The 24,669-nt window shown below is 49.1% G+C and overlaps 1 protein-coding gene across 1 annotated transcript in view; it reads left to right on the top strand.

Annotated features, from left to right (window-relative positions):
• Positions 1–3,193: 3,193 nt before the first annotated feature.
• The window catches only part of lama1 (laminin, alpha 1), a gene marked incomplete at both ends in the record, with an annotated part of 47,215 nt that continues 25,739 nt past the window's right edge, over positions 3,194–24,669 (top strand). Inside the window, 24 exons of the mRNA XM_080521823.1 lie at positions 3,194–3,272; positions 3,942–4,112; positions 5,635–5,747; positions 6,457–6,508; positions 6,809–6,999; positions 8,993–9,172; positions 12,918–13,007; positions 13,171–13,288; positions 14,021–14,199; positions 14,363–14,460; positions 14,544–14,697; positions 17,778–17,918; positions 18,044–18,116; positions 18,213–18,235; positions 18,303–18,449; positions 18,543–18,644; positions 19,370–19,584; positions 20,738–20,855; positions 21,039–21,149; positions 21,979–22,106; positions 22,172–22,258; positions 22,345–22,556; positions 22,979–23,085; positions 23,180–23,384. Coding sequence (XP_080377949.1) covers positions 3,194–3,272; positions 3,942–4,112; positions 5,635–5,747; positions 6,457–6,508; positions 6,809–6,999; positions 8,993–9,172; positions 12,918–13,007; positions 13,171–13,288; positions 14,021–14,199; positions 14,363–14,460; positions 14,544–14,697; positions 17,778–17,918; positions 18,044–18,116; positions 18,213–18,235; positions 18,303–18,449; positions 18,543–18,644; positions 19,370–19,584; positions 20,738–20,855; positions 21,039–21,149; positions 21,979–22,106; positions 22,172–22,258; positions 22,345–22,556; positions 22,979–23,085; positions 23,180–23,384 — 3,094 coding nt within the window. The remainder of the gene's footprint in view (positions 3,273–3,941; positions 4,113–5,634; positions 5,748–6,456; positions 6,509–6,808; positions 7,000–8,992; positions 9,173–12,917; positions 13,008–13,170; positions 13,289–14,020; positions 14,200–14,362; positions 14,461–14,543; positions 14,698–17,777; positions 17,919–18,043; positions 18,117–18,212; positions 18,236–18,302; positions 18,450–18,542; positions 18,645–19,369; positions 19,585–20,737; positions 20,856–21,038; positions 21,150–21,978; positions 22,107–22,171; positions 22,259–22,344; positions 22,557–22,978; positions 23,086–23,179; positions 23,385–24,669) is intronic.

The raw sequence follows: 24,669 nt of genomic DNA, 5'->3' as shown, positions 1-24,669 counted from the left end.
ATTAACTAGTCAAGATTGAAGAATCAGCTAACAGCAGCTCTCCAATAATCCAGCTTCATCAAGGACACACACACACACACACACACACACACACACACACACACACACACACACACACACACACACACCACACACACACCCTCTGGTAGACACTCCTCATTGTGGCTGCACTTTCATCAGAGACTGTTAATCTCTAATTGTTTACCTGTAAGTGCTAACTTGTACCTGGTAATGTGTCACTGGTGAAGCTGTACCAGGCAGCCTGGAACCAGTAATGTGTAACTTGTAACTGGTAACTTGTAACTGGTAACTTGTGAGTTTGAGAAAAAAAGTAAAATGAATGTGAAATGATGGACGACAATAAAGAGTCTGAAGAGAATGTTCTAGTGTCAGTCTGTGAGAGAGAGAGAGAGAGAGTGGGCGAGCGAGGAGTGAGTGAGTGAGTGAGTGGGCGAGCGAGCGAGTGAGTGAGAGAAAAAGAGAGAGAGACAGAGAGACAGGGACAGAGAGAGAGAGAGAGAGAGAGAGAGAGACATAGAGAGAGAGACTGTTGTGACCTGGAACGTTGTGATGTCACCTGGAATGTTGTGACCTGGAATGTTGTGACCTGGAACGTTACGACCTGGAACATTATGACCTGGACTGTTGTGACCTGGAACGGTGTGATGTCACCTGGAATGTTGTGACCTGGAACATTATGACCTGGAACGTTATGACCTGGACTGTTGTGACCTGGAACGTTATGACCTGGAACGTTATGACCTGGACTGTTGTGACCTGGAACGTTGTGACCTGGAATGTTGTGACCTGAACTGTTGTGATGTCACCTTGAATGTTGTGACCTGGAACGTTGTGACCTGGAATGTTGTGACCTGAACTGTTGTGACCTGGAATGTTGTGACCTGAACTGTTGTGACCTGGAATGTTGTGACCTGAACTGTTGTGACCTGGAATGTTGTGACCTGGAACGTTGTGACCTGGAATGTTGTGACCTGAACTGTTGTGACCTGGAATGTTGTGACCTGGAATGTTGTGACCTGGAATGTTGTGACCTGGAACGTTGTGATGTCAGGTTGAACATTGTGACCTGGAATGTTGTGACCTGGAACATTGTGATGTCACCTTGAATGACTGTTCTACCCCCCCGGTCAGATGGTCCAGTCCAGTCCCTCCTTGGGTCAGATGGTACGGTCCAGCCCCCGCCCTTGGGTCAGATGGTACGGTCCAGTTCCCCCCCCTGGTCAGATGGTACGGTCCAGTCCAGCCCCCCCCCCTGGTCAGATGGTGCGGTCCAGTCCCCCCCCCCCCCCGGTCAGATGGTACGGTCCAGTCCAGGCCCCCACCCTGGTCAGATGGTACTGTCCAGTCCAGCCCCCCCCCCCCTGGTCAGATGGTGCGGTCCAGTCCCCCCCCCCCCCCCGGTCAGATGGTACGGTCCAGTTCCCCCCCCTGGTCAGATGGTGCGGTCCAGCCCCCCCCCCCCCCCCCCTGGTCAGATGGTACGGTCCAGTTCCCCCCCTGGTCAGATGGTACGGTCCAGCCCCCCCCCCTGGTCAGATGGTGCGGTCCAGTCCCCCCCCCCCCCCCCCGGTCAGATGGTACGGTCCAGTTCCCCCCCCTGGTCAGATGGTGCGGTCCAGCCCCCCCCCCCCCCCCCTGGTCAGATGGTACGGTCCAGCCCCCCCCTGGTCAGATGGTACGGTCCAGTTCCCCCCCTGGTCAGATGGTACGGTCCAGCCCCCCCCCCTGGTCAGATGTTGCGGTCCAGTTCCCCCCCCCCCCCGGTCAGATGGTACGGTCCAGTCCAGCCCCCCCCCCTGGTCAGATGGTACGGTCCAGTCCCCCCCCCCCCCGGTCAGATGGTACGGTCCAGCCCCCCCCCCCCCCCCTGGTCAGATGGTACGGTCCAGTCCCCCCCCCCCCCCCTGGTCAGATGGTACGGTCCAGTCCCCACCCCCCCCTGGTCAGATGGTACGGTCCAGCCTCAGAGACAATGGGCTGGATGGCAGCAGACAGTTGAAGGAGAAAGTCCTGCTGTTTTAGTGGTTTAACTCTTTACATCCCATCGTGTGGCTGGAGGGATGAAACCCCCACCCCCCAGCTCAGATGGTTTCCCCCACCCCCCCCATTTCAGACGGAGCACCCCCACCCCCCCAGCTCAGATGGTTTCCCCCACCCCCCCCATTTCAGACGGAGCACCCCCACCCCCCCAGCTCAGATGGTTTCCCCCACACACCCCCCCCATCTGCCCCATTGTTGAGTTGAATGAATGGGAGGCGGGTGGAGGAGGGTGGAGGTTCACTGAACTTCTACACACTTTACATTCCTGCAGCCTCTTGATGCTGCTGCAGCTTCACTCTTACTGCTAGTTACTGCTAGTTACTGCTAGTTACTGTTGGGTACTTCTAGTTACTGCTAGTTACTGCTAGGTACTGCTAGTTACTGCTGGGTACTTCTAGTTACTCTTGGGTACTTCTAGTTACTGCTAGTTACTGCTAGTTACTGCTAGTTACTGTTGGGTACTTCTAGTTACTGCTAGGTACTGCTAGTTACTGCTGGGTACTGGTAGTTACTGCTGGGTACTGCTGAGTACTGCTAGTTACTGCTGGGTACTGTTGCGTTCTGCTAGGTACTGCTGGGTACTGCTAGTTACTGCTAGTTACTGTTGCGTTCTGCTAGGTACTGCTGGGTACTGCTAGTTACTGCTAGTTACTGCTAGTTACTGTTGCGTTCTGCTAGGTACTGCTGAGTACTGCTAGTTACTGCTGGGTACTGGTAGGTACTGCTAGTTACTGTTGGGTACTGCTAGGTACTGCTGGGTACTGCTAGTTACTGCTAGTTACTGTTGCGTTCTGCTAGGTACTGCTGAGTACTGCTAGTTACTGCTGGGTACTGGTAGGTACTGCTAGTTACTGTTGGGTTCTGCTAGGTACTGCTAGTTACTGTTGCGTTCTGCTAGGTACTGCTAGGTACTGCTAGTTACTGTTGCGTTCTGCTAGTTACTGCTGAGTACTGCTAGTTACTGCTAGTTACTGCTGGGTACTGGTAGGTACTGCTAGTTACTGTTGGGTACTGCTAGGTACTGCTGGGTACTGCTAGGTACTGCTAGTTACTGTTGCGTTCTGCTAGTTACTGCTGGGAACTGCTAGTTACAGGAAGCAGTCCGTTGCAGGTGCACAGTGTGTGTGCAGACATGAAGCTGCTGCGGTTGGTGCTGCTGATGGAGGTGGTGACGGAGGTGGTGACGGAGCGAAGTGCTGGTCAGCAGAAAGGTGAGACTTTTACATCGTCACTCTGTCGTGGAAGTTTTACTGTGTGTGTGTGTGTGTGTGTGTGTGTGTGTGTGTGTGTGTGTGTGTGTGTGTGTATGTGTGTGTGTGTGTGTGTGTGTGTGTGTGTGTGTGTGTGTGTGTGAGTGAGTGTGTGTGTGTTGCCATGGTGACCCCCCCCCCCCCCCCACCGCAGCTGATCAAACTTTGCATTTTGTTAATTGCTGTTTGTGTCTGATGTTTATGTTGTTGACCTTTGACCTCTGAGTTACTGTGACTCTGGTCTGTTGAACAATGACGACTCAGCAAGACGCAGCTGAGTCAACGTGTGTGTGTGTGTGTGTGTGTGTGTGTGTGTGTGTGTGTGTGTGTGTGTGTGTGTAAATGAGGGAGACTGTTAAAGAGACACCCTGTCCATGACAATGGTGCTCAAAGAAGGTTTTTCTTCTGGGTGGTGTTGAGGTGTCCTCTGGGTGGTGCAGGTCTCTTCTGGGTGGTGTTGAGGTGTCCTCTGGGTGGTGCAGGTCTCTTCTGGGTGGTGTTGAGGTGTCCTCTGGGTGGTGCAGGTCTCTTCTGGGTGGTGTTGAGGTGTCCTCTGGGTGGTGCAGGACTCTTCTGGGTGGTGTTGAGGTGTCCTGTGGGTGGTGTTGAGGTGTCCTCTGGGTGGTGCAGGTCTCTTCCCGGCCATCCTGAACCTGGCCTCCACGGCCCAGATCCGGACCAACGCCTCCTGCGGAGACCCGGAACCGGAGGTCTACTGTAGACTGGTGGAGCACGTCCCTGGAAGACGCATCAAGAACCCCCACTGTCCCCGCTGTGACGCCACCTCCACCCTGCCCAAAGGTACTACGTCACAACCACCACACACCGTTTGCAGTGAGACAGGTGACGTAGTGACTCTTCATGGTGACGTAGTGACTCTTCATGGTAACGTAGTGACTCTTCATGGTGACGTAGTGACTCTTTATGGTGACGTAGTGATGCTTCATGGTAACGTAGTGACTCTTCATGGTGACGTAGTGACTCTTCATGGTAACGTAGTGACTCTTCATGGTGACGTAGTGAGGCTTCATGGTGACGTACTGACTCTTTATGGTGACGTAGTGACTCTTCATGGTGACATAGTGATGCTTCATGGTGACGTAGTGACTCTTTATGGTGACGTAGTGATGCTTCATGGTAACGTAGTGACTCTTCATGGTGACGTAGTGACTCTTCATGGTGACGTAGTGACTCTTCATGGTGACGTAGTGACTCTTCATGGTGACATAGTGATGCTTCATGGTGACGTAGTGACTCTTTATGGTGACGTAGTGATGCTTCATGGTAACGTAGTGACTCTTCATGGTGACGTAGTGACTCTTCATGGTGACGTAGTGATGCTTCATGGTGACGTAGTGAGGCTTCATGGTGACGTAGTGACGCTTCATGGTGACGTAGTGACTCTTCATGGTGACGTAGTGACGCTTCATGGTGACGTAGTGACTCTTCATGGTGACGTAGTGACGCTTCATGGTGACGTAGTGAGGCTTTACGGTGACGTAGTGACTCTTCATGGTGACGTAGTGACGCTTTATGGTGACGTAGTGACTCTTCATGGTGACGTAGTGACTCTTCATGGTGACGTAGTGATGCTTCATGGTGACGTAGTGACGCTTCATGGTGACGTAGTGACTCTTCACGGTGATGTAGTGAGGCTTCATGGTGACGTAGTGAGGCTTCATGGTGACGTAGTGACTCTTCATAGTGACGTAGTGACGCTTCATGGTGACGTAGTGACTCTTCATGGTGACATAGTGAGGCTTCACAGTGACGTAGTGACTCTTCACGGTGACTTAGTGATGCTTCATGGTGACGTAGTGACTCTTCATGGTGACGTAGTGACTCTTCATGGTGACGTAGTGACTCTTCATGGTGACGTAGTGATGCTTCATGGTGACGTAGTGACGCTTCATGGTGACGTAGTGACTCTTCACGGTGACGTAGTGAGGCTTCATGGTGACGTAGTGAGGCTTCATGGTGACGTAGTGACTCTTCATAGTGACGTAGTGAGGCTTCATGGTGACGTAGTGACTCTTCATGGTGACATAGTGAGGCTTCACAGTGACGTAGTGACTCTTCACGGTGACTTAGTGATGCTTCACAGTGACGTAGTGACTCTTCACGGTGACGTAGTGATGCTTCATGGTGACGTAGTGACTCTTCATGGTGACGTAGTGACTCTTCATGGTGACGTAGTGATGCTTCACATGCAGTAGTCATGGTAACTGGGTCGTATCACATGCAGTAGTCATGGTAACTGGGTCGTATCACATGCAGTAGTCATGGTAACGACGATGTTCACAGTAACAGTACGTCTCTGCAGAGCGACATCCCATAATAAACGCCATCGACGGAACCAACCAGTGGTGGCAAAGTCCAAGTATCAAGAACGGCCGTCAGTTTCACTGGGTCACCGTCACCCTGGACCTGAGACAGGTAACCTGTCCTCTGGTCTCTGCTGTGGGACAGTCCAGGTGAGACAGTAGAGGTGGGACAGTCCAGGTGGGACAGTACAGGTGAGACAGTACAGGTGAGACAGTATAGGTGAGACAGTATAGGTGGGACAGTCCAGGTGAGACAGTCCAGGTGAGACAGTCCAGGTGGGACAGTCCAGGTGGGACAGTACAGGTGGGACAGTCCAGTTGGGACAGTCCAGTTGGGACAGTACAGGTGAGACAGTATAGGTGAGACAGTCCAGGTGGGACAGTCCAGTTGGGACAGTACAGGTGAGACAGTCCAGGTGAGACAGTACAGGTGGGACAGTCCAGGTGAGACAGTACAGGTGAGACAGTCCAGGTGAGACAGTCCAGGTGGGACAGTCCAGTTGGGACAGTACAGGTGAGACAGTCCAGGTGAGACAGTACAGGTGGGACAGTACAGGTGGGACAGTACAGGTGAGACAGTATAGGTGGGACAGTCCAGGTGAGACAGTCCAGGTGGGACAGTCCAGGTGGGACAGTACAGGTGGGACAGTACAGGTGAGACAGTCCAGGTGGGACAGTCCAGGTGGGACAGTCCAGGTGAGACAGTCCAGGTGGGACAGTACAGGTGGGACAGTCCAGGTGAGACAGTACAGGTGAGACAGTCCAGGTGGGACAGTCCAGGTGAGACAGTCCAGGTGGACTAACTGATCATTTGTCTTCAGGTCTTCCAAGTCGCCTACATAATCATCAAAGCAGCGAATTCTCCCAGACCAGGTGAGACGATCCACCTTTACCTGTGTCTCACATCTTCACCTCTCAGTAAGACGTCCACCTGTCAGTGAGACGTCCACCTCTCAGTGAGACGTCCACCTGTCAGTGAGACGTCCACCTCTCAGTAAGACGTCCACCTGTCAGTGAGACGTCTACCTGTCAGTGAGACGTCCACCTCTCCGTGAGACGTCCACCTCTCAGTGACACGTCCACCTGTCAGTGAGACGTCCACCTCTCAGTGAGACGTCCACCTGTCAGTGAGACGGTCATTGAGGCTTGTCCTTCTGTCCTTCTGTCTGGTAGGAAACTGGATCCTGGAGCGCTCTGTGGACGGTGTGACCTTTGACCCCTGGCAGTTCTACGCCATCAGCGACTCGGAGTGTTTGACCCGGTACCACATCCTGCCGAGGGTCGGACCCCCGACCTACCGGGGGGACACCGAAGTCATCTGTACGTCCTACTACTCTAGACTCAACCCTCTGGAGCACGGGGAGGTGAGACAGCTGTCTGTCTGTCTGTCTCTCTGTCTGTCTGTCTGTCTCTCTGTCTCTCTGTCTACCTGTCTGTCTGTCTGTCTGTCTGTCTGTCTGTCTGTCTGTCTACCTGTCTCTCTGTCTGTCTGTCTGTCTGCCTGTCTGTCTGTCAAGAGAAGGCAGTAAGTAAAGTAAAGTAACATAATGTAAAGTAACATAATGTAACATAATGTAAAGTAACAATGTAAAGTAACATAATGTAAAGCAACATAATGTAACATAGTGTAATATAATGTAATGTAAAGTAACATAATGTAACATAATGTAATATAACATAATGTTAAGTAACATAATGTAACATAATGTAATATAATGTAATGTGAAGTAACATAATGTAACATAATGTAATATAACATAATGTAATATAATGTATTGTAAAGTAACATAATGTAACATAATGTAATATAACATAATGTAAAGTAACATAATGCAAAGTAACATAAAGTAACATAATGTAACATAATGTAAAGTAACATAATGTAATGTAACATAATGTAAAGTAACATAATGTAACATAATGTAAAGTAACAATGTAAAGTAACATAATGTAAAGCAACATAATGTAACATAGTGTAATATAATGTAATGTAAAGTAACATAATGTAACATAATGTAATATAACATAATGTTAAGTAACATAATGTAACATAATGTAATATAATGTAATGTGAAGTAACATAATGTAACATAATGTAATATAACATAATGTAATATAATGTATTGTAAAGTAACATAATGTAACATAATGTAATATAACATAATGTAAAGTAACATAATGCAAAGTAACATAAAGTAACATAATGTAACATAATGTAATGTAACATAATGTAACAATGTAAAGTAACATAATGTAACATAATGTAATATAACATAATGTAATATAATGTATTGTAAAGTAACATAATGTAACATAATGTAATATAACATAATGTAAAGTAACATAATGCAAAGTAACATAAAGTAACATAATGTAACATAATGTATTGTAACATAATGTAAAGTAACATAATGTAACAATGTAAAGTAACATAATGTAAAGCAACATAATGTAACATAGTGTAATATAATGTAATGTAAAGTAACATAATGTAAAGTAACATAATGTAAAGTAACATAATGTAAAGCAACATAATGTAAAGCAACATAATGTAACATAGTGTAATATAATGTAATGTATTGTAACATAATGTAAAGTAACATAATGTAACAATGTAAAGTAACATAATGTAAAGCAACATAATGTAACATAGTGTAATATAATGTAATGTAAAGTAACATAATGTAAAGTAACATAATGTAAAGTAACATAATGTAAAGCAACATAATGTAACATAGTGTAATATAATGTAATGTAATGTAACATAATGTAAAGTAACATAATGTAACAATGTAAAGTAACATAATGTAACATAGTGTAACATAATGTAATGTAAAGTAACATAATGTAACATAATGTAACATAATGTAATATAACATAATGTAAAGTAACATAATGTAACATAATGTAATATAATGTAATGTGAAGTAACATAATGTAACATAATGTAATATAACATAATGTAATATAATGTATTGTAAAGTAACATAATGTAACATAATGTAATATAACATAATGTAAAGTAACATAATGCAAAGTAACATAATGTAACATAATGTAATATAATGTAATGTAAAGTAACATAATGTAACATAATGTAATATAACATAATGTAAAGTAACATAATGTAAAGTAACATAAAGTAACATAAAGTAACATAATGTAATATAATGTAATGTAAAGTAACATAATGAAAAGTAACATAATGTAAAGTAACAATGTAAAGTAACATAATGTAACATAATGTAATGTAAAGTAACATAATGTAAAGTAACATAATGTAACATAATGTAATATAATGTAATGTAAAGTAACATAATGTAATGTAATGTAAAGTAACTGTCCCGTCTGTCCCAGATCCACACGTCCCTGATCAACGGTCGTCCCGGAGCAGACGACTTGACCTCTGACCTCCTGAACTTCACGTCGGCTCGTTACATCAGACTGAGGCTGCAGCGAATCAGAACGCTCAACGCCGACCTCATGACCCTCAGCACCCGAGACCCTCGAGACATCGACCCCATCGTGACCCGGAGGGTGAGACAGGCAGACTGCAGGGAGACAGGCTGTAGGGAGACAGTCTGCAGTGAGACAGTCTGCAGTGAGACAGTTTGCAGTGAGACAGTTTGCAGTGAGACAGTCTGCAGTGAGATAGTTTGTAGTGAGACAGTCTGCAGTGAGACAGTCTGCAGTGAAACAGTCTGCAGTGAGATAGTTTGTAGTGAGACAGTTTGTAGTGAGACAGTTTGCAGTGAGATAGTTTGTAGTGAGACAGTTTGTAGTGAGACAGTTTGCAGTGAGACAGTTTGTAATGAGACAGTCTGCAGTGAGACAGTCTGCAGTGAGATAGTTTGTAGTGAGACAGTTTGTAGTGAGACAGTCTGCAGTGAGACAGTTTGCAGTGAGACAGTCTGCAGTGAGATAGTTTGTAGTGAGACAGTTTGCAGTGAGACAGTTTGTAGTGAGACAGTCTGCAGTGAGACAGTCTGCAGTGAGACAGTCTGCAGTGAGACAGTTTGTAGTGAGACAGTTTGCAGTGAGACAGTCTGCAGTGAGACAGTCTGCAGTGAGACAGTTTGCAGTGAGACAGTCTGTAGTGAGACAGTTTGAAGTGAGACAGGCTGTAGTGAGACAGTTTGTAATGAGACAGTCTGCAGTGAGACAGTCTGCAGTGAGACAGTCTGCAGTGAGACGGTTTGTAATGAGACAGTCTGCAGTGAGACAGTTTGCAGTGAGCCAGTTTGCAGTGAGACAGTTTGCAATGAGACGGTTTATAATGAGACCGTTTGTAGTGAGACAGTCTGCAGTGAGACAGTCTGCAGTGAGATAGTTTGCAGTGAGACAGTTTGTAGTGAGACAGTCTGCAGTGAGACAGTCTGCAGTGAGACAGTCTGCAGTGAGACAGTTTGTAGTGAGACAGTTTGCAGTGAGACGGTCTGCAGTGAGACAGTCTGCAGTGAGACAGTTTGCAGTGAGACAGTCTGTAGTGAGACAGTTTGAAGTGAGACAGTCTGCAGTGAGATAGTTTGTAGGGAGACAGTCTGCAGTGAGACAGTCTGCAGTGAGACAGTTTGCAGTGAGACAGTTTGCAGTGAGACAGTCTGCATTGAGATAGTTTGTAGTGAGACAGTCTGCAGTGAGACAGTCTGCAGTGAGACAGTCTGCAGTGAGATAGTTTGTAGTGAGACAGTTTGTAGTGAGACAGTTTGCAGTGAGATAGTTTGTAGTGAGACAGTTTGTAGTGAGACAGTTTGCAGTGAGACAGTTTGTAATGAGACAGTCTGCAGTGAGACAGTCTGCAGTGAGATAGTTTGTAGTGAGACAGTTTGTAGTGAGACAGTCTGCAGTGAGACAGTTTGCAGTGAGACAGTTTGTAGTGAGACAGTCTGCAGTGAGACAGTCTGCAGTGAGACAGTCTGCAGTGAGACAGTTTGTAGTGAGACAGTTTGCAGTGAGACAGTCTGCAGTGAGACAGTCTGCAGTGAGACAGTTTGCAGTGAGACAGTCTGTAGTGAGACAGTTTGAAGTGAGACAGTCTGCAGTGAGACAGTTTGTAGTGAGACAGTTTGCAGTGAGACAGTCTGCAGTGAGACAGTCTGCAGTGAGACAGTTTGCAGTGAGACAGTCTGTAGTGAGACAGTTTGAAGTTAGACAGGCTGTAGTGAGACAGTTTGTAATGAGACAGTCTGCAGTGAGACAGTCTGCAGTGAGACAGTCTGCAGTGAGACGGTTTGTAATGAGACAGTCTGCAGTGAGACAGTTTGCAGTGAGACAGTTTGCAGTGAGACAGTTTGCAATGAGACGGTTTGTAATGAGACCGTTTGTAGTGAGACAGTCTGCAGTGAGACAGTTTGCAGTGAGACAGTTTGCAGTGAGACAGTCTGCAGTGAGATAGTTTGTAGTGAGACAGTCTGCAGTGAGACAGTCTGCAGTGAGATAGTTTGTAGTGAGACAGTTTGTAGTGAGACAGTTTGCAGTGAGATAGTTTGTAGTGAGACAGTTTGTAGTGAGACAGTTTGCAGTGAGACAGTTTGTAATGAGACAGTCTGCAGTGAGACAGTCTGCAGTGAGATAGTTTGTAGTGAGACAGTTTGTAGTGAGACAGTTTGCAGTGAGACAGTCTGCAGTGAGATAGTTTGTAGTGAGACAGTTTGCAGTGAGACAGTTTGTAGTGAGACAGTCTGCAGTGAGACAGTCTGCAGTGAGACAGTTTGTAGTGAGACAGTTTGCAGTGAGACAGTCTGCAGTGAGACAGTCTGCAGTGAGACAGTTTGTAGTGAGACAGTCTGTAGTGAGACAGTTTGAAGTGAGACAGGCTGTAGTGAGACAGTTTGTAATGAGACAGTCTGCAGTGAGACAGTCTGCAGTGAGACGGTTTGTAATGAGACAGTCTGCAGTGAGACAGTTTGCAGTGAGACAGTTTGCAATGAGACGGTTTGTAATGAGACAGTTTGTAGTGAGCCAGTTTGCAGTGAGACAGTCTGAAGTGAGACAGTCTGCAGTGAGACAGTTTGCAGTGAGACAGTCTGCAGTGAAACAGTTTGTAGTGAGACAGTCTGCAGTGAAACAGTTTGTAGTGAGACAGTTTGCAGTGAGACAGTTTATAATGACACAGTTTGCAGTGAGACAGTTTGTAATGAGACAGTTTGCAGTGAGACAGTTTGTAGTGAGACAGTTTGCAGTGAGACAGTTTATAATGACACAGTTTGCAGTGAGACAGTTTGTAATGAGACAGTTTGCAGTGAGACAGTTTGTAATGAGACAGTTTGCAGTGAGACAGTTTGCAGTGAGACAGTTTGCAATGAGACGGTTTGTAATGAGACAGTTTGTAGTGAGCCAGTTTGCAGTGAGACAGTTTGCAATGAGACGGTTTGTAATGAGACCGTTTGTAGTGAGACAGTTTGTAGTGAGCCAGTTTGCAGTGAGACAGTTTGCAGTGAGACAGTTTATAATGACACAGTTTGCAGTGAGACAGTTTGTAATGAGACAGTTTGCAGTGAGACAGTTTGTAGTGAGACAGTTTGCAGTGAGACAGTTTATAATGACACAGTTTGCAGTGAGACAGTTTGTAATGAGACAGTTTGCAGTGAGACAGTTTGTAATGAGACAGTTTGCAGTGAGACAGTTTGCAGTGAGACAGTTTGCAATGAGACGGTTTGTAATGAGACAGTTTGTAGTGAGCCAGTTTGCAGTGAGACAGTTTGCAATGAGACGGTTTGTAATGAGACCATTTGTAGTGAGACAGTTTGTAGTGAGCCAGTTTGCAGTGAGACAGTTTGCAGTGAGACAGTTTGCAGTGAGACAGTTTGTAATGAGACAGTTTGCAGTGAGACAGTTTGCAATGAGACGGTTTGTAATGAGACAGTTTGTAGTGAGACAGTTTGTAGTGAGACAGTTTGCAATGAGACGGTTTGTAATGAGACAGTTTGTAGTGAGACAGTTTGTAGTGAGCCAGTTTGCAGTGAGACAGTTTGTAGTGAGACGGTTTGTAATGAGACAGTTTGTAGTGAGACAGTTTGCAGTGAGACAGTCTGCAGTGAGACAGTTTGCAGTGAGACAGTCTGCAGTGAAACAGTTTGTAGTGAGACAGTTTGCAGTGAGACAGTTTATAATGACACAGTTTGCAGTGAGACAGTTTGTAATGAGACAGTTTGCAGTGAGACAGTTTGCAGTGAGACAGTTTATAATGAGACAGTTTGCAGTGAGACAGTTTGTAATGAGACAGTTTGCAGTGAGACAGTTTGCAGTGAGACAGGCTGATGATTGTCCTGGTGTCTCCCAGTATTATTACTCCATTAAGGACGTCTCAGTGGGGGGGATGTGTATCTGCTATGGCCACGCCCAGAGCTGCCCGCTGGACCCCGTTACCAAGGTAACCACACACACACACACACACACACACACACACACACACACACACACACACACACACACACACACACACACACACACACACACTATGGTTACGTAACTCCGCCCACCTTCCAGCTGATTTTGTGTGTGTGTGTGTGTATATATGTGTGTGTGTGTTATAGAAGTTGCAGTGTGTGTGTGAGCACAACACCTGTGGGGAGAGTTGCAATGAGTGTTGCCCTGGTTACCACCAGCTGCCATGGCAACCAGGAACCATCTCCCAGGGAAACACCTGTGAAAGTAAGACAAGTCCAGACCAGATGAAAACATATGTCTGTCTCATTTGTCTGTCTCACCTATCTGTCTCTCACCTGTCCGTCTCACCTGTCCGTTTCACCTGTCTGTCTCACCTGTCTGTCTCTCACCTGTCTGTCCATCTCACCTGTCCGTCTCTCATCTGTCTATCTCTCACCTGTCTGTCTCACCTGTCTGTCTCACCTGTCTGTCTCTCACCTGTCCGTCTCACCTGTCTCTCACCTGTCTGTCTCTCACCTGTCTCTCACCTGTCTGTCTCTCACCTGTCTGTCTCACCTGTCCGTCTCACCTGTCTGTCTCACCAGTCTGTCTCACCTGTCTCTCACCTGTCCGTCTCTCATCTGTCCGTCTCTCACCTGTCCGTCTCACCTGTCTGTCTCACCTGTCTGTCTCTCACCTGTCTGTCTCACCTGTCCGTCTCACCTGTCTGTCTCACCTGTCCGTCTCACCCATCTGTCTCACCTGTCCATCTCACTTGTCTGTCTCTCACCTGTCCGTCTCGTCTGTCTCTCACCTGTCCATCTCACCCATCTGTCTCACCTGTCCATCTCACCTGTCCGCCTCACCTGTCTCTCACCTGTCCATCTCACGTGTCTGTCTCTCACCTGTCTGTCTCTCACCTGTCCATCTCACCTGTCTGTCTCTCACCTGTCCGTCTCACCCATCTGTCTCACCTGTCCATCTCACCTGTCTGTCTCTCACCTGTCTGTCTCTCAGGGTGTAACTGTCACAACAAAGCAGTGGACTGTTTCTACAACCACACCGTCTCTGAGCTGTCGTTGAGTCTGGACTCTGGTGGCGTCCGGCGAGGGGGCGGAGTCTGTCTGGACTGTCAGCAGGACACGGCGGGAGTCAACTGTGAGACCTGCCGGGACGGGTTCTACAGGCCGGCTGAGGTACTGCAGCAGAACCCTACCCTGAGGGTCTGCAACGCCACACAGTACATGATGTGTGTGTGTGTGTGTGTGTGTGTGTGTGTGTGTGTGTGTGTGTGTGTGTGTGTGTGTGTGTGTGTGTGTGTGTGTGTGTGTGTGTGTGTGTGTGTGTGTGTGAGAGCAGGTGTCTCCCCTCTCAGACTCTCCATGTCTCCACTGTCACTGTGACTCCAGAGGATCAAAGTCTCCAGTTTGTTCAAGAGACGAGTCCCAGCCTGGTGAGTGATGAAGATGAAGATGAAGATGAAGATGACGATGATGATGGTGATGATGATGGTAATGTGTGTGTGTGTGTGTGTGTGTGTGTGTGCAGGACAGTGTGTGTGTCTCCAGGGTTTTGCAGGACGTCGTTGTGATCGTTGTGCGTTTGGATTCCAGAACTTTCCTCAGTGTTTCCCTTGTGACTGTAACCTGGCAGGAAGTACCAACACTGACCCCTGCTGGGCCTGCACCTGCAAGGTTAGTCTGCACCTGCAAGGTGAGTCTGTACCTGCAAGGTGAGTCTGCACCTGCAAGGTGAGTCTGTACCTGCAAGGTGAGTCTGCACCTGCAAGGTTAGTCTGTACCTGCAAGGTGAGTCTGCACCTGCAAGGTGAGTCTGCACCTGCAAGGTGAGTCTGTACCTGCCAGGTGAGTCTGTACCTGCAAGGTGAGTCTGCACCTGCAAGGTGAGTCTGTACCTGCAAGGTGAGTCTGCACCTGCAAGGTTAGTCTGTACCTGCAAGGTGAGTCTGTACCTGCAAGGTTGGTCTGCACCTGCAAGGTTAGCCTGAACCTGCAAGGTGAGTCTGTACCTGCAAGGTGAGTCTGCACCTGCAAGGTGAGTCTGTACCTGCAAGGTGAGTCTGCACCTGCAAGGTGAGTCTGCACCTGCAAGGTTAGTCTGTACCTGCAAGGTGAGTCTGCACCTGCAAGGTTAGTCTGTACCTGCAAGGTGAGTCTGTACCTGCAAGGTTGGTCTGCACCTGCAAGGTTGGTCTGCACCTGCAAGGTGAGTCTGCACCTGCAAGGTGAGTCTGTACCTGCAAGGTGAGTCTGCACCTGCAAGGTGAGTCTGTACCTGCAAGGTGAGTCTGTACCTGCAAGGTGAGTCTGTACCTGCAAGGTTGGTCTGCACCTGCAAGGTTAGCCTGCACCTGCAAGGTGAGTCTGTACCTGCAAGGTGAGTCTGCACCTGCAAGGTGAGTCTGTACCTGCAAGGTGAGTCTGCACCTGCAAGGTGAGTCTGTACCTGCAAGGTGAGTCTGCACCTGCAAGGTGAGTCTGCACCTGCAAGGTTAGTCTGTACCTGCAAGGTGAGTCTGCACCTGCAAGGTGAGTCTGTACCTGCCAGGTGAGTCTGCACCTGCAAGGTGAGTCTGCACCTGCAAGGTTAGTCTGTACCTGCAAGGTGAGTCTGCACCTGCAAGGTGAGTCTGTACCTGCCAGGTGAGTCTGCACCTGCAAGGTTAGTCTGCACCTGCAAGGTGAGTCTGTACCTGCAAGGTGAGTCTGCACCTGCAAGGTTAGTCTGTACCTGCAAGGTGAGTCTGTACCTGCAAGGTTGGTCTGCACCTGCAAGGTTAGCCTGCACCTGCAAGGTGAGTCTGTACCTGCAAGGTGAGTCTGCACCTGCAAGGTGAGTCTGTACCTGCAAGGTGAGTCTGCACCTGCAAGGTGAGTCTGCACCTGCAAGGTTAGTCTGTACCTGCAAGGTGAGTCTGCACCTGCAAGGTTAGTCTGTACCTGCAAGGTGAGTCTGTACCTGCAAGGTTGGTCTGCACCTGCAAGGTTGGTCTGCACCTGCAAGGTGAGTCTGCACCTGCAAGGTGAGTCTGTACCTGCAAGGTGAGTCTGCACCTGCAAGGTGAGTCTGTACCTGCAAGGTGAGTCTGTACCTGCAAGGTGAGTCTGTACCTGCAAGGTTGGTCTGCACCTGCAAGGTTAGCCTGCACCTGCAAGGTGAGTCTGTACCTGCAAGGTGAGTCTGCACCTGCAAGGTGAGTCTGTACCTGCAAGGTGAGTCTGCACCTGCAAGGTGAGTCTGTACCTGCAAGGTGAGTCTGCACCTGCAAGGTGAGTCTGTACCTGCAAGGTGAGTCTGCACCTGCAAGGTGAGTCTGCACCTGCAAGGTTAGTCTGTACCTGCAAGGTGAGTCTGCACCTGCAAGGTGAGTCTGTACCTGCCAGGTGAGTCTGCACCTGCAAGGTGAGTCTGCACCTGCAAGGTTAGTCTGTACCTGCAAGGTGAGTCTGCACCTGCAAGGTGAGTCTGTACCTGCCAGGTGAGTCTGCACCTGCAAGGTTAGTCTGCACCTGCAAGGTGAGTCTGTACCTGCAAGGTGAGTCTGCACCTGCAAGGTGAGTCTGCACCTGCAAGGTGAGTCTGTACCTGCAAGGTGAGTCTGCACCTGCAAGGTGAGTCTGTACCTGCAAGGTGAGTCTGTACCTGCAAGGTTGGTCTGCACCTGCAAGGTTAGCCTGCACCTGCAAGGTGAGTCTGTACCTGCAAGGTGAGTCTGCACCTGCAAGGTGAGTCTGTACCTGCAAGGTGAGTCTGCACCTGCAAGGTGAGTCTGTACCTGCAAGGTGAGTCTGCACCTGCAAGGTGAGTCTGTACCTGCAAGGTGAGTCTGCACCTGCAAGGTGAGTCTGCACCTGCAAGGTTAGTCTGTACCTGCAAGGTGAGTCTGCACCTGCAAGGTGAGTCTGTACCTGCCAGGTGAGTCTGCACCTGCAAGGTGAGTCTGCACCTGCAAGGTTAGTCTGTACCTGCAAGGTGAGTCTGCACCTGCAAGGTGAGTCTGTACCTGCCAGGTGAGTCTGCACCTGCAAGGTTAGTCTGCACCTGCAAGGTGAGTCTGTACCTGCAAGGTGAGTCTGCACCTGCAAGGTGAGTCTGCACCTGCAAGGTTAGTCTGTACCTGCAAGGTTAGTCTGTACCTGCAAGGTGAGTCTGCACCTGCAAGGTGAGTCTGTACCTGCAAGGTGAGTCTGCACCTGCAAGGTGAGTCTGTACCTGCAAGGTGAGTCTGTACCTGCAAGGTTGGTCTGCACCTGCAAGGTTAGCCTGCACCTGCAAGGTGAGTCTGTACCTGCAAGGTGAGTCTGCACCTGCAAGGTGAGTCTGCACCTGCAAGGTTAGTCTGTACCTGCAAGGTGAGTCTGCACCTGCAAGGTTAGTCTGTACCTGCAAGGTGAGTCTGTACCTGCAAGGTGAGTCTGCACCTGCAAGGTGAGTCTGTACCTGCCAGGTGAGTCTGCACCTGCAAGGTTAGTCTGTACCTGCAAGGTGAGTCTGTACCTGCCAGGTGAGTCTGCACCTGCAAGGTTAGTCTGTACCTGCCAGGTGAGTCTGTACCTGCAAGGTGAGTCTGCACCTGCAAGGTGAGTCTGTACCTGCAAGGTGAGTCTGCACCTGCAAGGTTAGTCTGTACCTGCCAGGTGAGTCTGTGACAGCATGTTGGTGGCTGGCAGGTGGATCCTGACCTCTGACCCTCCTGACCTCTGACCTCTGACCCTCCTGACCTCTGACCCCTCCTCCTCCTCCTCCTCCTCAGGTCAACGTGATGGGGCCTCACTGTGACCAGTGTAAACCAGGTTTCTACAACCTGCAGTCCAACAACCCGCAAGGCTGTACCGACTGTTTCTGCTTCGGCGTGTCTGATGTCTGTGAGAGCTCCCCCTGGTGCACACGACAGGTAATACACCTGGTGCACACGACAGGTAATACACCTGGTGCACACGACAGGTAATACACCTGGTGCACACGACAGGTAACACACCTGGTGCACACGACAGGTAACACCCCTGGTGCACACGACAGGTAACACACCTGGTGCACACGACAGGTAACACCTGGTGCACACGACAGGTAACACACCTGGTGCACACGACAGGTAACACACCTGGTGCACACGACAGGTAACACCTGGTGCACACGACAGGTAACACACCTGGTGCACACGACAGGTAACACCTGGTGCGCACGACAGGTAACACCTGGTGCACACGACAGGTAACACACCTGTCCTCAGTTAACAGATGATTTCTGAAACTGTCTTTCTGTTCTGTCTTGTCCTCAGGTGCGTCATGAAGACGCGTTGCTCCGCCCCCCTCAATCCATCCATGACCACTTTGTTGTCCATAGCAACCACCTCCCCGAGCCCGGCAACATGTCTTCTGGTCACATGTTGCAGTGGGCGGCGCCTAGCGGTTTCCTTGGCAACAAGGTCAGAGCTCACTTCCTGTCTGACTGTCTGACTGTCTGTCTGTCTGTCTGTCTGTCTGTCTGTCTGTCTGACTGTCTCGGGTTGTCTCTCCAGCTGGTGTCTTACGGAGGTTTCCTGAACTTCTCAGTGTTGTACGACGTCCTGGAAGACAATGAGGACCGGTCACTTCCTGTCCACTGTGACGTCCTCGTCCAGGTAAAGTCTCCAGGGTTGGACCTGAAGTTTGTCAACGTGACGTTTTGTCAACGTGAAGTTTTGTCAATGTGAAGTTTTGTCAACGTAAAGTTTTGTCAATGTGAAGTTTTGTCAACGTGAAGTTTTGTCAACGTGAAGTTTTGTCAATGTGAAGTTTGTCAACGTGAAGTTTTGTCAACGTGAAGTTTTGTCAATGTGAAGTTTTGTCAACGTGAAGTTTTGTCAATGTGAAGTTTGTCAACGTGAAGTTTTGTCAATGTGAAGTTTTGTCAATGTGAAGTTTTGTCAATGTGAAGTTTTGTCAATGTGAAGTTTTGTCAATGTGAAGTTGTGTCAATGTGAAGTTTTGTCAATGTGAAGTTTTGTCAACGTGAAGTTTTGTCAACGTGAAGTTTGTCAACGTGAAGTTTTGTCAATGTGAAGTTTTGTCAACGTGAAGTTTTGTCAATGTGAAGTTTTGTCAACGTGAAGTTTTGTCAATGTGAAGTTTGTCAACGTGAAGTTTTGTCAACGTGAAGTTTTGTCAACGTGAAGTTTTGTCAACGTGAAGTTTTGTCAATGTGAAGTTTGTCAACGTGAAGTTTTGTCAATGTGAAGTTTTGTCAACGTGAAGTTTTGTCAACGTGAAGTTTTGTCAATGTGAAGTTTGTCAACGTGACGTTTGTCATCGTGACGTTTGTCAACGTCGGACAACAGGCAGCTGACCTTGGTCTCCTGGTTTCCAGGGTTACGGCCAGACTCTTCGTCTGGCGCCAGCGCTCCTCCTCTTCCTCACCCCGCTGGCGCAGCAGCTGGTCTCCGTCCAGATGTTTCCTCAACAATTTGTCAACAGTGGAACAGGAAGTCCTGTAACCCGTGACGACCTGCTATTGGTCCTCGCCGCTGTGACGTCACTGAGGGTCAGAGTTCATGCCAACGCCTCAGCAGGTGGTCCAGTACGGTGAGTAAAGTAATCTGATTACATTTAGAACCTGACGTCTTGTCTTCCACCTTGTCATAACGTGGTCGTGTCACTTTCTGATTGGCTTCACCTGTCCTCACCTGTCCTTACCTGTCCTCACCTGTCCTCACCTGTCCTCACCTGTCCTTACCTGTCCTCACCTGTCCTCACCTGTTCTCACCTGTCCATACCTGTCCTCACCTGTCCTTACCTGTCCTCACCTGTCCTTACCTGTCCTCATCTGTCCTCACCTGTCCTTACCTGTCCTCACCGGTCCTCACCTGTCCTTACCTGTCCTCACCTGTCCTCACCTGTTCTCACCTGTCCTTACCTGTCCTCACCTGTCCTCACCTGTCCTCACCTGTTTTCACCTGTCCTCACCTGTCCTCACCTGTCCTCACCTGTCCTTACCTGTCCTCACCTGTCCTCACCTGTCCTCATCTGTTCTCACCTGTCCATACCTGTCCTCACCTGTCCTTACCTGTCCTCACCTGTCCTTACCTGTCCTCACCTGTCCTTACCTGTCCTCATCTGTCCTCACCTGTCCTTACCTGTCCTCACCGGTCCTCACCTGTCCTTACCTGTCCTCACCTGTCCTCACCTGTTCTCACCTGTCCTTACCTGTCCTCACCTGTCCTCACCTGTCCTTACCTGTCCTCACCTGTCCTCACCTGTCCTCACCTGTTTTCACCTGTCCTTACCTGTCCTCACCTGTCCTCACCTGTCCTCACCTGTCCTTACCTGTCCTCACCGGTCCTCACCGGTCCTCACCTGTCCTTACCTGTCCTCACCTGTCCTTGCCTGTCCTCATCTGTCCTCACCTGTCCTTACCTGTCCTCATCTGTCCTCACCTGTCCTTACCTGTCCTCATCTGTCCTTACATGTCCTTAACTGTCCTCATCTGTCCTCATATGTCCTCATCTGTCCTCACCTGTCCTCAACTGTCCTTACCTGTCCTCAACTGTCCTCACCTGTCCTTACCTGTCCTCACCTGTCCTCACCTGTCCTTCTCTTGGTTCTTGTGGTCCTGGTTCTCCTGGTCCTGCTTCTTGTGGTCCTTGTTCTCCTGGTCCTGGTTCTTGTGGTTCTGGTTCTCCTGGTCCTGGTTCTCCTGGTTCTAGTTCCTCTGGTCCTAATGTCTCTGTTCCTTCAGGCTCAGCTCAGTGTCTCTGGACGTGGCGGACTTGGACCTGGACTCCACGTCCTCGTGTCCCCTGGTTGACGTGGAGACCTGTGAGTGTCCGTGGGGCTACAGCGGCACTTCCTGTGAGGTCAGCAGTACTTCCTGTACTTCAAGTTACTCTGAGTAATCCAGTACGTGATGGAGTGTGGAGCCTAACAGCCTGTGTGTGTGTGTGTGTGTGTGTGTGTGTGTGTGTGTGTGTGTGTGTGTGTGTGTGTGTGTGTGTGTGTGTGTGTGTGTGTGTGTGTGTGTGTGTGTGTGTGTGTGTCAGACGTGTCTCCCAGGGTTCTACAGAGTGGGCGGAGTCTTGTTTGGAGGAAACTGTCTTCAGTGTGACTGTAATGGACATTCGACACAATGTGACGTCAACGGAGTCTGTTTAGTGAGTCAGTCTGACCTGTCTGTCTCTCTGACCTGTCTGTCTCTGACCTGTCTGTCTGTCTCTCTGACCTGTCTGTCTCTGACCTGTCTGTCTCTGACCTGTCTGTCTCCCTGACCTGTCTGTCTCTCTGACCTGTCTGTCTCTCTGACCTGTCTGTCTCTGACCTGTCTGTCTCTGACCTGTCTATCTCTCCGACCTGTCTGTCTCTGACCTGTCTGTCTGTCTCTCTGACCTGTCTGTCTCTCTGACCTGTCTGTCTGTCTATCTGACCTGTCTGTCTCTCTGACCTGTCTGTCTGTCTCTCTGACCTGTCTGTCTCTGACCTGTCTGTCTGTCTCTCTGACCTGTCTATCTCTCTGACCTGTCTGTCTCTGACCTGTCTGTCTGTCTCTCTGACCTGTCTGTCTCTCTGACCTGTCTGTCTGTCTATCTGACCTGTCTGTCTCTCTGACCTGTCTGTCTGTCTCTCTGACCTGTCTGTCTCTGACCTGTCTGTCTGTCTCTCTGACCTGTCTGTCTCTCTGACCTGTCTGTCTCTGACCTGTCTGTCTGTCTCTCTGACCTGTCTGTCTCTGACCTGTCTGTCTCTGACCTGTCTGTCTGTCTCTCTGACCTGTCTGTCTCTGACCTGTCTGTCTCTGACCTGTCTCTTTCTGACCTGTCTGTCTCTGACCTGTCTGTCTCTGACCTGTCTGTCTCTGACCTGTCTCTCTCTGACCTGTCTGTCTCTGACCTGTCTGTCTCTCTGACCTGTCTCTCTCTCTGACCTGTCTGTCTCTGACCTGTCTGTCTCTCTGACCTGTCTGTCTCTGACCTGTCTGTCTCTCAGGATTGTCTCCACAACACCACTGGTCCACACTGTGAGCGTTGTCTTCCTGGTTTCTATGGTGACGCTGGTGAAGGGACGGCTGTGGATTGTCAGATGTGTGCGTGTCCTCTGACGGATCCGTCCAACAGGTGAGACAGACAGACAGACAGACAGACGGTTTGAGGGCAGCAGTGACCTCAGGTTTGTCCCTCAGGTTCAGTCCCACCTGCCTGCTGGACGCCAGGGGACGCCTGTCATGTGACCAGTGTCAGGACGGATACACCGGGGACACCTGTGAGAGGTGAGGACGCTGGGTGTGTGTGTGGGGGGAGGGGGGGGGGCGGGGGGGTGCAGACTGTAATGTCCTGTCCTCTGGACCTTCACCAGGTGTGCCAGTGGTTTCTATGGAAACCCGCAGGTAGTGGGCGGGGCTTGTGTTCGCTGTCACTGCAACGGAAACGTGAACGTGGACGACCCGGAACACTGTGACTCCGTCACCGGCGACTGTCTGCGTTGCCGTGGAAACACAACTGGGAGACACTGTGAGCTCTGTCAGCCTGGTTACTATGGCGACGCCGTGACCGCCAAGAACTGTCAGGGTGAGACACACACACACACACACACACACACACACACACACACACACACACACACACACACACACACACACACACATCATGTGAGAGGTTAGAATCTTAATCTGGATTTTGTAGCTCAACATTCCTGCTGCTACACACATTGTGTGTGTGTGTGTGTGTGTGTGTGTGTGTGTGTGTGTGTGTGTGTGTGTGTGTGTGTGTGTGTGTTACAAACACAGCGTTCATATTCAGAGGTAAAGCCTCTTCTACACGTCTCAGATTAAAACATGTTTGACCTTTGACCTCGTCGCAGTTTATTTGGTGAAAAAACATTTTGTTCTGAGTCAAAGTTCAATGAAGGTCACATGTCACTCCTGGGTGGAGGCTGGAGGGTGGAGGAGGCTGGGTGGAGGCTGGATGTGACCCCTCCTGTCTGTCCTCAGAGTGCAGCTGTGATGTCAGCGGCGCCCTCTCCAGGCAGTGTGATGTCACTACAGGTCAGTGCGTCTGCAGAGACCATGTGACCGGACGCACCTGTGACCGCTGTCAGGTGAGTCCTCGTCCAGGTGGAGCTGCGACCTCCACCCACTTCTCACCTCCACCTTGATGACCTCCACCTCTGACGTCTCTGCCCCTCCCCCCAGACGGGTTTCTTCGGGGCGTCCAGTGGGCGGGGCTTCGGGGCGTCCAGTGGGCGGGGCTGTCTCCCCTGCGGCTGCAGCCAATCGGGATCCGCCTCCGGGTCATGTGATGAAAAGGGGCGGTGTCAGTGTGTTGAGGGTGTGGCTGGAGACAAGTGCACCCACTGCAGCCATGGTTACTATGGTTTCCATGACAACGGCTGCACAGGTAAACACCTTGAACATGTGACACAGTGTGAACCAGAGGTTCTATAGGGAGAATAATAGAGGTTCTATAGGGAGAATCACAGAGGTTCTATAGGGAGAATCACAGAGGTTCTATAGGGAGAATCCTAGAGGTTCTATAGGGAGAATAATAGAGGTTCTATAGGGAGAATCACAGAGGTTCTATAGGGAGAATCACAGAGGTTCTATAGGGAGAATCCTAGAGGTTCTATAGGGAGAATAATAGAGGTTCTATAGGGAGAATCACAGAGGTTCTATAGGGAGAATCACAGAGGTTCTATAGGGAGAATCACAGAGGTTCTATAGGGAGAATCAGAGAGGTTCTATAGGGAGAATCACAGAGGTTCTATAGGGAGAATCACAGAGGTTCTATAGGGAGAATAATAGAGGTTCTATAGGGAGAATCACAGAGGTTCTATAGGGAGAATCCTAGAGGTTCTATAGGGAGAATCAGAGAGGTTCTATAGGGAGAATCACAGAGGTTCTATAGGGAGAATCACAGAGGTTCTATAGGGAGAATCACAGAGGTTCTATAGGGAGAATCAGAGAGGTTCTATAGGGAGAATCACAGAGGTTCTATAGGGAGAATCACAGAGGTTCTATAGGGAGAATAATAGAGGTTCTATAGGGAGAATCACAGAGGTTCTATAGGGAGAATCCTAGAGGTTCTATAGGGAGAATCAGAGAGGTTCTATAGGGAGAATCACAGAGGTTCTATAGGGAGAATCACAGAGGTTCTATAGGGAGAATCCTAGAGGTTCTATAGGGAGAATCACAGAGGTTCTATAGGGAGAATCACAGAGGTTCTATAGGGAGAATAATAGAGGTTCTATAGGGAGAATCACAGAGGTTCTATAGGGAGAATCCTAGAGGTTCTATAGGGAGAATCCTAGAGGTTCTATAGGGAGAATCAGAGAGGTTCTATAGGGAGAATCACAGAGGTTCTATAGGGAGAATCACAGAGGTTCTATAGGGAGAATAATAGAGGTTCTATAGGGAGAATCACAGAGGTTCTATAGGGAGAATCCTAGAGGTTCTATAGGGAGAATCAGAGAGGTTCTATAGGGAGAATCATAGAGGTTCTATAGGGAGAATCAGAGAGGTTCTATAGGGAGAATAATAGAGGTTCTATAGGGAGAATCACAGAGGTTCTATAGGGAGAATCACAGAGGTTCTATAGGGAGAATCCTAGAGGTTCTATAGGGAGAATCCTAGAGGTTCTATAGGGAGAATCAGAGAGGTTCTATAGGGAGAATCACAGAGGTTCT

This window comes from Blennius ocellaris (assembly GCF_963422515.1).
Source record: "Blennius ocellaris genome assembly, contig: SCAFFOLD_127, whole genome shotgun sequence".
Classification (NCBI taxonomy): Eukaryota; Metazoa; Chordata; class Actinopteri; order Blenniiformes; family Blenniidae; genus Blennius; species Blennius ocellaris.
Note: the sequence above shows the minus strand (reverse complement) of the source record. Positions and strands in the feature narration are given on the sequence as shown.